At 36.6% G+C, this 12,392-nt stretch overlaps 1 protein-coding gene across 1 annotated transcript in view; it reads left to right on the forward strand.

Moving 5' to 3' along the window:
• The window catches only part of TRPM6 (transient receptor potential cation channel subfamily M member 6), a 197,616-nt gene that overhangs the window by 98,174 nt on the left and 87,050 nt on the right, over positions 1-12,392 (forward strand). The window contains exons 18-19 of the mRNA XM_021008567.2: positions 2,616-2,762; positions 7,004-7,132. Coding sequence (XP_020864226.1) covers positions 2,616-2,762; positions 7,004-7,132 — 276 coding nt within the window. The remainder of the gene's footprint in view (positions 1-2,615; positions 2,763-7,003; positions 7,133-12,392) is intronic.

The following is a 12,392-nucleotide window of genomic DNA, read 5'->3' on the forward strand; positions in this document are numbered from 1 at the left end:
TAAAATGAAGGGGCTGGATTAGGTAGCTTCTGAGGTCTCTTTCATTTCTAAATCTAAGATCCTATCAACTTCAAGAGCTAAATCTTTTTAGTTCTGCCTCCTTAAACAGAGTTCCAGTTCTTCTCCTCCCTCTTTGGTTTGGATTTGAATTCTTAAATTGCATTCATAATTTTTTGAGGGCGTATTTATGTAGCACTTCCAAGATTGTAAAGCACATTTCTTACACCAGCCCTATGAAGTAAGCAGTGAGAATGTTATTCTCTCCATTGTATAGATAAGGAGACTGAAACTCAGAGACCAAGTGACTTGTTCATACTCAGTTGCTAGAGTTGGAACTCCAGCTCTGGCCTTCTGTTTCTTATGGTCCAGTTTTTCTTTTTTTCCACTATAGTTCTGGACTCTTTATCATGGCAGTTTACTTCTAGAAATTCAGCATTCTTTCTTGGGATAACATCAATTAGCATTTGATTATCTCTACCAAATTGCTATAATAAATTTGATTATCTCTACCTAATTGCTGTAATAACTAAGGGCAATTCAGATCTGATGGAATGCTACTGTAGAAAATATAATACAAACAAGAAGTTATTTAATAGGAAACTCATTGCCACAGTTACCTACTGAGCTCTTCCTAAGTGGTATTTATGCCATTAAGATCTCAGTAAGTCACTGCTTTTCTAGGCTATTCCAACTGTATTCTGGCTCTAATCTGCTAGGATTCAAACTGATTTTTCTGGCTGTAGGCACAGTTCAGGACTCAGTGTAAGAAAGGAAGTGGATAATTCAACAATAATTCACAGTTAGTTAGGAAATACAGATAATTCATCTGAATAGTCTAGGTCACAGAATCATCTCTCTTGAGGTCAGTTATTTAGATGATTAAAGCAAAGGCAGAGATTGTTCTTTTGTCTTGAATAACTGACTAATTTTCAGCTGCGTAGGACTGGCTTTGAGGGAGATTTTGTGATTACTTTGGTATTATTGGTCTTAGTAGAGAGAGCTAACAAGGAATAAATGTGGGGGTGGTGGGGAGAGAGACAGAGATAGAGAGACTGAGACTGCGACGACAGACAGAGACAAAGAGAGAGACAGAGATGAAGACAGAGACAGAGAGACAGAGAGAAACTGACATGAATAATTCCGTTTCAGAATAAGCCTTCTTTTCAAATAGAAATGGGGAGTCACATCTAACCTTTGCAGCCCTTTACCCCAGTACTTGGATAAGGCCAACCGAGATATAAAGTCCATCCTGACTCATATTTCTTAGGCTAATAAAAGCCTAGGAGATTAACCAGTCTGTTTCTCCTCCCTTGAAATACAATGAGCTGCCCCCAAGGTCAGTGGCTGACCAGTTGGGAATCCAGTCTAATAGTGTTTAAGTATTTGTGGGAAATGGATAATATAAGGAGCCCTCTTGTCCCATAAAGATACACTTCTCTATGTGTCGATTGATAACTTTTGCTTGCCCGGGTTTGTGAATTAAACTGGGTATGCCAAAAGATTTAGCAAAGTTCTAAGCCATTAAAGCTTAAAAGTGCATTGACTCTTTTGGGCTACCATGTATCCAGAATAAAATCTATTACTCATATTCTAAATTGTGATAAAAGTCCCCCCTCCACCCCTCAATACTGTGCACCTGCCTTTTTCTGTGACAGTGAAAAAGACATTAAAGTGCTCTGTGGATCAGTTTCCTCATCCATATAATAGAGATCATAAAGGACATAGTAATGTAAAGGAGTAAGAGGTGGTATGACACAGTGCGATAGAGAGGTGGATTTAGTGTTCTGTCCCTGATACATATGACTGAGTCACTGTGAGCAAGTTATTTAACCTCTTGGTGCCTGAGGAAACCTACAAGAGTAAAAATTACAGTTGCTGCCGATCTGTTTTGGTGAAGGGAGTTTCCACAGAAGAAGTTCCATCTATGAACTCCTAGTTCTAGATGAAAATAGATATAGTTTTGGATGCACAGTTTCCTTCTCTTTACTTACTGAGTTGTGAACTTGTAACTTAATCAGTGTAGGGTGCTGACCCTTCCACGAATGTGAATAAACAACTGTTCCATAACTTAGAATTCTAAAGAGTTACTGAGTACACTGAAAGAATAAATTACTTGCCTGGGATTATACAGCCAATATATGTCAAAGATGGGACCTACGCTCAGGGTTTCCTCACTCCAAGGCCACATCTCTATTCCCTTTGCCATGCTGCCTCTCTTTTAGGGTTGTTGTTGTTCATCCTTTGTTCTCTTGGACAGAATTTTTTTTGGGTGAGGCAGTTGGGGTTAAGTGACTTGCCCAAGGTCACGTGGCTAGTAAGTGTCAAGTGTCTGAGGCTGGATTTGAACTCAGGTTCTCCTGCCTCTAAGGCTGGAGTTTAATCTACTGCGCTACCTAACTGTCCTGCATCCTTCATTCTCAAGGAGGATCAATGACTTGCAAGTGAGTTGGATTTATTATCACAGGGAAAGCAGATTCACTAATTGGTTGGTTTCCAGAGTAGCAAATTGTCTTTTCAGGATGTTTCTTGTCCCAGGGTATTCAGTGGAATGGTATGTTTCCTGAGAATAAAACAAATGTTTTTCATCTTTTTTTTCTCTCTCTTTAAACCCCTAGGAGGATTATGATTTTGAAAAGGGATCTTATGAGACACCTGATGATAGGCAGAACTTTGCCTCACATCGTGGGCCCCAAAGCCTTCCTAGTACCAGAAAAGTCTACGAATTCTACAACGCTCCAATTGTCAAGTTCTGGTTTTACACGGTTAGTTCCTGCTCCAAGTCATATGAACAGTAGTGATCAGTGATTACAGAAAAGCTAGTGACAGCACTGCTGATGTATTTTTTCCTTCAAGAAAAAAGGAATGTGTCTGCAAGGGGAGGAAGCCCTTTCAGTGTTTGAAATGATGGTGCAGAGGATGGTGATAAGTGTAAGGAAGTAGGGGAGAGGAAGGGATAAAACTACCTGGAATGGAAATATAAGCTTTCTTTCTTAAGAGATTTTTAGGAACTCCTTGTTATATACCATGATATTACACCCTATGGATGACCTAAGAGGACTTTACAATTCTTGGAATGTAATGTTTTCTCAATGTATTTTTGAGAGAATCATATTAGATTAGATTAATTGGGACCTAGATTGTAGTGGTAGTAGAAAGAACACTGGACTGGATTCACAGGACTGGTTATGGTAGCTGGATGGCTGAAAGGATAGAGTGTTGGGCCTGGAGTCAAGAAGACTGAAAGTCATATCCAGCCTCAGACACTTCCTGGCCGTGTGACCCTGAGGAAGTCATTTAACCTCTGTCTGCTTTAGTTTCATCCTAATAGCACCATCCTGACAGGGTTATTGGGAGGCTCAAATAAAATAATATTTGTGAAATACTTAGCACAGTGCCCCACACATAGTAATTAATAGCTTAATGAAGGCTTCTTTTTTCTGCTTCCTTCTTCTTTGTGGCACTAAACTAACTCTGTGACATTGGCCAAATAACTTAGGTTTTCTGGTTCTTGATTTTCTAACTATAAAGGAAGGTTGAAATCAATGATTTCTAAGGATGCTTAAGTTTGTAAGGGTCTTTAGGATTCTAAGTCTGTCATTTATTTATTTATTTTTGCTTTTTGATGGGGCAATCAGGGTTAAGTGACCTTCCCAGGGTCACACAGCCAGTAAGTGTTATGTGTCTAAAATCAAATTTGAACTCAGGTCCTCCTGACTCCAAGGCCAGAGCTCTATCCACTGCGCGACCTAGCTGCCTCTAAGATTCTAAGTCTGTGGAAAGAACTTTAAGAATAACTAAAGAATGTGTATGTCTTCATATTTTTTTCAATGAAAATCAGCATTTGTGTACAGTAATTCTTGAAACTTTAATTTCTTCCCTGTGTATAGAAGTCAGATAAGAGTTCTAATTCTGTATTTGGCATAGGTTTTTTGAAAAAAGAAATAGAAAGGTAATAGTGTTTTTTTTAAAAAGTCAAAATTTTAATAAACAGATGCAGTTCTATTTTGGATGGTGTAAATACTAATAGAAATTTTGCAGTCTACAGGTATGCCTAAAATCTTTTTCTGATTCACACAGTTTTCTAAATCAGTGAAAATGCCATGTGTTGAAGTGAGTAGGGAGCTTGCCTCCTCATCAGGAGGTCTTGGGTTCAAGTTCCAGATATGCTCCATACTGGCTGTGTGACCATGGAACAGTCACTTAATCTCTCATGGGCCCATGGAGCTCTCTAAAATTCTTAAGTTATAGAAAAGTTGTTGATATGCTTTGGGAGAACAAGTTCCTCAATAGAAGTGCCCTATAATCAAGGCATGGCAAAAAAATAAAAATAGCAAGATGCTTTTTCTAATAATCACAACAGAACTTAAACATGTTCACTGAGTACTCTTCCCTTCCCGGTAGCGAACCTGAGAGGAACTATATTTATTCCAGTGGTTTAGACATTTCTCCTACTATCTTTGGAACATGTGTTTTGTAGATATTTATGAGCTACACACAGAAACTATCAGTCTGCTCGTTGTAGGTTTTGTTAGAAACCTATGCCATGTAACTTGTTCACTCTTTGTATTGAATAAATGAATGAACATTTTAAAATTACTTCCAAATTTTTTTTTATTGTATCAAAAAATAAAATCTACCCTAAGTGGATCAAGGTTTTCTGCTGTTGAGAATATTCAAGATTATCCAGTCAACTTTGAGGACAATTCTCAAAGAGGAGTTATAAAAATGGTTTGAGTCATGGGAGTTTCCTTGGGATAAGGGGATAACCTCCCAGTGTGACTTCTTTGAAAACAGTACTCCTTTATCTGGGTAAGCTTGGACATGTTTACTTTAAACATCTGTATGAATAATAGTGATACCTAACATATAGCATTTATTATGTGCTTTTGAATTATTATCCACACAGTAATTCTGGGAGGTAGGTTTTATTATTCATCTCCATTTTATAGCTGAGGAAACTGAAGTAAACAGAGGTTAAGTGACTTGCCCAAGGTCACACAGCTAGTTAAGTGTCTGAGGCAGGATTTGAATTTAAATCTTCTTAACTCCAGGCCAGGCCTCTATCTGAAATAAATAGAAAACATGTATTAAGTATCTATCAAGCACTGTGCTAAATTTTGAGGATACTAATGCAAAACTGAAGGCAGTCTACACCCTCATGGAGCTTCTATTGTAGTAGGAGGAGACAATATAGGGGAGTGGCATCAGGGAGGGAATATTTTGATTTAGAAAGGTATAGGGATGGAGAGTAGAACTATAGGGGAACAGATTGGTATATCCTTTCCAGGAGTAATGATGTAATTGATTTGATTATGGGGGAGGAGAAATGAGAAGAAAGGAAGAGAAGAGAAAGAAAGAGTATGGCAGTATGAAAGCTAATGAGGAGGTAGACAAGGAGTGAAATGCTGTTGCTTTATAATCATAAAGTAACTGTAAAGTATTATAAAGCACATAAAATAACTGTAAAGTAAAGCCTGCCTTGGAAACATAGTATATTGCTTGAAAATATATATATTTTAGACTATAGCTATGGAGTTGTTTAGACACATCTCAGAATACAAGGAAAGATCAGATTTGGAAAGAAAACAACTATATTGGCATCTCTGCAATGTGTAAAACAGGGAATATACTAACTTTAGAAAGCAATCCTAGTCAATACAGCATTACTTGGGAATTAAAAAAAATGAAGAATGGAAAGGAGACTAATTGTAACACGTACATAAGTAAAGTACATAGTTGAGAGGAAGAGTGGTGTGGTGGCTTGGGAACTGTATTTGGAATGAGGAAGACCTTGCCTCTCTACAAACTAAGTCACTTAAACTCTCAACGTCTCAGTTTTCTCAACTGTAAAATGAAGGAGGATAAACTTGATTGTTTCTATAGGCCCTTCCACTTCCAAATTAATGACAGTGATTAAATCAGTTTTAAAAAATCTTCTGATTTCAGTAATTTAAATAATTGACTTTAAGAATCAGAATTAATAATTTTAAGATGGATGCTTTAAAAAGCGTACCAAACAGGCAGCCAAAATTAGGATAGCTTGGTGGAATAGATAGCTAACAGAACTGTCTGACTTGGAAATATTATGGTAAAGTATACCTAAGATTAACACCTATTGTGCTTATATATTTCATTTTTTACAGCTTGTTTGTTTGGTCCAGTGTCTAAAATATGTGTGTCTGAAGGTGGTGGGCAGTGATTGTGTTTGAACCTCAAAGAAAAGCCCAGGACCATTGTATTACTCACTGATACTGTCTGTTTTGAGGAAGCCAGTGGTGACTGCTACTTAGCTCAACTCCAGCCTTGTCAGTCCTGCTTCCTAGGTTACCCAAGGGACTTCCACAGAGACTTTGACATTGAAGATTGAATGGTGGTGGTGGTGGTTGTGGTGGTGGTAGGGACAGCTAAATGCTGCGAACCTTATCTTCAGTTACTGTCTTTATCCAAAACCCAGGATCTTCCAGTTTCATCATGTCCACTATATGAATTTTAATCTTAAGGAATTGATAAAACAGCAAATGAATTTGCTAGAAGATTCTTGAGGTGAACCTTCACATTTTACAACTTAAAGTAACATACCAGATTTAACTCTTCTCCCTTCAGTTCTTAAGTGAATACACATAGTACTTGAAGGTTTACAAAATACTCTGCATAACTTATCTCACTTAATTAGTATTATTAACTTTCAGTTATTTAGGGTCAGAATGATGCATATTGCTTACCACTTAGCAGATGATAGCTTTCTATTTAGAATTTAAATGACTTGTCTAACATTATATAGCTAGTAAGTATTAGAGCTGCAAATTGAACTCAGATTTCCTGATTCCAAAGCCAGTGTGCTCTTTCTTCCTCTTCCATTTTTCTTTCTTTACAAGATACCTATTTATGTTTTTAAATATGAGATGGTTCTTGATTCTAATGTTATTTAAAGGTATTCCAGCTTGGTCTGCTTTTTCTAATTCTATTACTAGCTCAATGATGTATGTGTATCTCTCTTCCACAGATGACATACTTGGCATTTCTCATGCTCTTCACGTATACTGTATTGGTGGAGATGCAGCCTCGGCCCACAGTGCAAGAGTGGCTTGTTATTATCTATATTTTTACCACTGCCATTGAGAAAGTCAGGGAGGTGAGTTCTTACATTTTACCCCTTTCTATAAACTCTTGTTTTGGTGGAGGAAATCAGCCCTTTTTAAAGGAAAATGGGATACACACACACACACACACATACATACATGTATATATATATATATATATATACACACACACACATGTATGTATATATGTATATATATGTGTGTGTGTATATCTATCTAGGAAGGGATCATCTACTATATACTGTGCTAAGCAGTTTAAGAAATATCTCGTTTGGTCCTTACAACAACCCTTTGAGGTAGGTACTATTATTATGCCTGTTTTGCAATTGAGGAAACTTGAGGCAAACAGGGGTTAAGTGAGTGGTCCAAGGTCACATGGCCATTAGTTGTTGACCAATTTGAACTCAAGTCTTTCTAATTCGAGGCCTGTCCCTCTGTTCACTGCCCCACCTAGCTGCCCTATTAATGAAATAGAAGTGCTTAACTTGCTTTCTTTTAATTTTTAAAATTAAAAAAAAATTTTATTACCAAAATTTCCCCCAGTATCTCTCCCCTTCTCTCTCCAGAGAGTCATGCAATTATAACAAATAATATTTTAAAGACAAAAATGGAAAAAAAAAATCAGCAAAACTCACCAATACATTAAAAAAAGGCTGAAAGTATGTGCAATGTACCATACTCATGGACCTCTCACTTCTGCCAAGGAACGGGATGTAGCTGTCTTCTCAGTCTAATTTCTTACCTATGGTGGCTACTATATGAAGGGTAGCTTCTTACAGAATAAAATCCCCTCATCTTATTCTGATTGTTCCAGCTCCTTGTTATCCTTAGGGAATTCTAAGGTCATTGTCTTCTACAGAAGTTTTTTTATTATTGTTCTCATTTATGGTCTTTGGGGGACAGGAAGGAAGATTGCTTCTTACATTTCACATCATTGAACTACTAATAGACCTGCCTACTATTTGTGACTGTTTAGACACATTCCCTTTGATGGTAATTGTTACAGCCTGCCATTACTTGACTTCTCTTATATTTGCCTCTTATCTGTTTCAACTCACAGATATGAGTGTTGTTCAAGTAGCAGAAGTTAGGTAGTGTGTGAGTTCATTTATAGCTTTCCAAAGGTTATACAACATACCTTGTTGATTGAAACTAAAATTTCCCCAGGGCCCTTTTTACAGAAACAAAACAAATATTCCTTTCTCGTTTTTAACTTGCTTTAAAAAAATTATATTCAGTTCCAGATTCTCTCTTTCCCTCTACTCTTCCTGCACCCATTGTGAGAAGGCAAGAAATACAATGCCCATTATGTGTATGAAGTCATGCAAAATATATTTCCAAGTTAATCATTCAATTTGCCTTTAAAAAAAAAGTGGTGCTTTCCCAACAAGCTTACAACATGCAATTACCATCAGACATAATTATGACCTCTACTCTTACAGTTTCAGGAAACATATGTTTCTAGGTCTTAAAGGTCACATGGAGTTATTTTCATTTATTTCTTCCTTCAGACAACTTGTTCAGTATTACTAAGTAGATGTATTTTTAATATTATAGATATATTGTTTGTTATTGACTGTACTGGAACTTACTATCTCTTTTGGGAAATAAGACAGGGAGAGACCACGTCTATACTGTCATCTTAGAGGCTTTGGGGAAAATAACTTTATTACAGTCTCATTTCACCATTTGTTAGACATTATATCATTCAGGTAAAATTTCATGGTGATTGTCATTATAATAAAGGGTTTGTTATAATAATAAAGCTCATTCTACAGAGCAGCAGATGGTTGATAATAATAATACATGGTAGATTTGGTTATGATAAATGGTCAACTATAATAACATAGTATGACAGATGCATTTTCTAGTACTGGTTCTTATGAGAGTCTTGATCTGTAACAAAAGTCATTGATTGATTGTGGCTTACCAATTATTTCCTATTCACTAATACACTATGTAAATTAAAATTAAAATTTATGTTATAGTATCAGTTTTATAAGTTGAACACTTTTGAAGACTTTTAGAAACTGGTGATGAAGAAATGAGGAGAACCAGGAAACCAATTTGTACACTAACAACAACATTGTAACTACGAGCAGCTTTGAAAGTTCTAACAACTCTGACTAATGCTATGACCATTCATGATTCCAGAGGACTGTGGATGAAACACATTGTCTACCTCCTGGCTGAGCGATGGATTCAGGGTATAGAATGATGCATAATTTGTTTTTGCACACAGCTTATGAGGGAATTTGTTTTGCTTAACTTTGCATAGTTGTTACAAGGTATTTTTTTCCCCAATGTGGGAGGAAAAGGAAGGACAGAAAATAGATTTCCATTAATTAAAAAAAAATTACGGTGAGGATGATTTGTAACTCATTCATTGGCCTATTTAACAAAGATTTATTGCTCACCTTGTCCTAGTAAATTCAAAACAGTATTCTAGGACTTTAAGAGGATATGAATGTAAATAAGACATGGTTCTGTGTGGTCAAGGAGCTTATAGTCTCAAAAGGGGGGATCAAACACACATTGAATTGAGTGTAATGTAGGGAATGAGAAATACCAACAATATTCTATAAGAGCTACAAAGAAGAAGATATCATTTCTGGCTTCTAAGTCATGGAGGCCTCCTTGAGGAGGTGGTATTTGGGTAGGATATTGCAAAGTGTGTCGTATTTCACCAGATAGAAATGAGAGTGGAAAAAGCAGTCCAGAAAATCATGTCATGATTGAAGGCATAAAGATAGAAAAACCTAAGATGTGTTCATGGAATAAAAAGTATTCTATTTGTCTAGAGCAGGGTATATGAAGCTGAATAACATGAACTAAGACTGGTGCCATATGGTGACGAGTCTTGAATGTGAAGCTAAAGAGTTGAGACTTACTTTTGTAGGCAGCAACTTGTCACTAATGTTTCACGAGCAGGGAAGTGACATGATGAGAGCTGTGCTTTGGGATGATTAAGCCTGCGTTAGTGTGTAGGATGGAATGCAGGTGGGGAGAAATGTTAGGAGGGTATTGTAGTAAGACCAGGTGAAAGATAATGGGATCTTGTATTAGAAGTGATAGTCTTGGTAAAGAAGACAGACCATATGTTTATATGAGACCTTCTGGAAGGAGGAGAAAATGAGTGTATCAATAAAAGTTTTAAGGTTTGGAAGGGAGACCTTAATCAGCTCCCATTGGATCACCTTAGTAATCACAGTGAAGCAAAAGGTAATGTCTTCCATTGAGTTTGAGAGGCATGGAAGAGGTTAGTATTGAGAGCCTGAGGAGAATAGAAAAAGTTTGAAATAGTTACTGTGGGGAATATGACAGGACTTCCTCAGCAAATAATGCCTCCTTTATATAGCAATTCTCTGTAGCAATGTTATCACAGGTACAGACCCCACCTTATCTTTCCCCCTAAAAAAGCAAGGAACCAAGTGAAGTTCAATAGCACGAGTTTGTTTTTTTTTAATTAAATTGTTATCTTTTTAATTATTGAAAAATGAACTTCTCTCCCTCCTATCCTCTCCCCTTGAGAAAGAGAGAGAGAGAGAGAAAAACAAACCCTTTGTTACAAATATGTATAGTCAAGCAAAATAAATTCCCCCATTGGTCATGTTAAAAAAAAAGTGTACTCTGAGACCATCACTTCTCCATCATGAGGTGGATAGCATGCTTTGTTGTGAGTCCTCTGAAATTCTGGTTGGTTGTTGCATTGATCAGATTTATAAAGCTTTTCAAAATTGCTTGTCTTTACAATAATGTTGTTGTTGAATAAATTGTTCTCCTAACCTAACTCCTCACTTAACTCTGCAGGAGCTGATATAAATCTTTCCAGGTTTTTTTTTTTTGAAGCTGTTCTCCATTATTTCTTGCAGCAAGATAGAATACTTTGTCATTCCCTATTTGATGAGCATTGCCTCCTTTTCAAATTCTTTGCCTATACAAAAATGGCTACTATAAATATTTTTGTACATTTAAGTCCTTTCTTTCTTTTATCTCTTTTGTATGTAGAACCTGCTATTGGAATTGCTGGAGCAACGAGTATGCATAGTTTAATAACTTTTTGGGCATAGTTTCAAAATATGATCTCAGTGAACTGGGTTTCCCAAGCAGGCAACCTGAGACTGGGAACAGAGAAAAAAAAAAGATAATGGGAAGAATCTAGGTTTAAAGATTGTGATGACAGGCCAGGAAAAAATTCAAAGAAGCTAACAATGGAATTCAGATTGGGTAGGGAGCTACATGAAGCCAGGGGAGGAACTGGTAGAGTAATGAGGGGCCCTGGGATTGAAGGTCAAATGTAAAGTGTTTCATCAGGAAAGAACTGATTATGATCAGAGATGTGGTATTTCTGAGCTTTTTAAAACTTTTGGTCTGTTTTAGCTAGATACTAATAAGCATCAAATAGCAAAAGCCCTATCTCTCCACCTCAAGCCTCCTAATCATCTCTGCCTTTAAATGTTCTATGTTCAGAGCATTTCTTTTACCACAGTACTAAATTACTACTGAAAACAGATCCGATCCTTTTCACTTACAATCCCTGTGGTTTGAGAATGAGGTTTCTAAAAATGTAATGATATTATAACAAAATTCTTTCAAGCTTAAAAAAAAAGTGTATGCCTCTTTAAAAAATGCACAGAAGAAAACCAAAGGAAGTTCAGAAGGAAACAGACAAGAAGGATAGCTTTGAAAATAGCATTTCTTTCTTTTTTTCTTTTTTCAAATTTTTTATTAATTTATTTTGATTTATCAACAATCACTTTCATATGCTTTTGAGTTTAAAATTTTTCTCCCCCTTCCTCCCCACCACCCTCCCCAAGACAGCACACAATCTGATATGGGCTAGACATATACATTCTTATTAAACATATTTTCAGATTAGTGATGTTGTACGTAAAAATTAGAAGCAATAGGAGGAACCACCAGAAAGAGGAAACAAAACTCAACAGAAGAGAAAAAAAAATAGCAAATAGTATGCTTCGATCTGCATTCAAACTACATAGTTCTTTCTTTGGATGTGGATAGCATTTTCCATCACGAGGCCTTTGGAGATGTCTTAGATCCTTGTATTGCTGGGAAGGGTTAAATTTGTCAATATTAGTCATTGCACAACGTGGCTGTTATTGTGTACAATGTTCTCCTGGTTCTGCTCACTTCACTCAGCATCAGACCATACACATCTTTCCAGGTTTTTCTGAAGTCAGCCTGTTCATCATTTCTTATAGCACAATAGTATTTCATTACTTTCATATATCACAACTTGCTCAGCCATTCCCCAATTGATTGGCATCCTCT

The sequence above is a fragment of the Phascolarctos cinereus genome, unplaced genomic scaffold (genome assembly GCF_003287225.1).
Source record: "Phascolarctos cinereus isolate Bilbo 61053 unplaced genomic scaffold, phaCin_HiC Scaffold_4;HRSCAF=312, whole genome shotgun sequence".
Taxonomy (NCBI): domain Eukaryota; kingdom Metazoa; phylum Chordata; class Mammalia; order Diprotodontia; family Phascolarctidae; genus Phascolarctos; species Phascolarctos cinereus.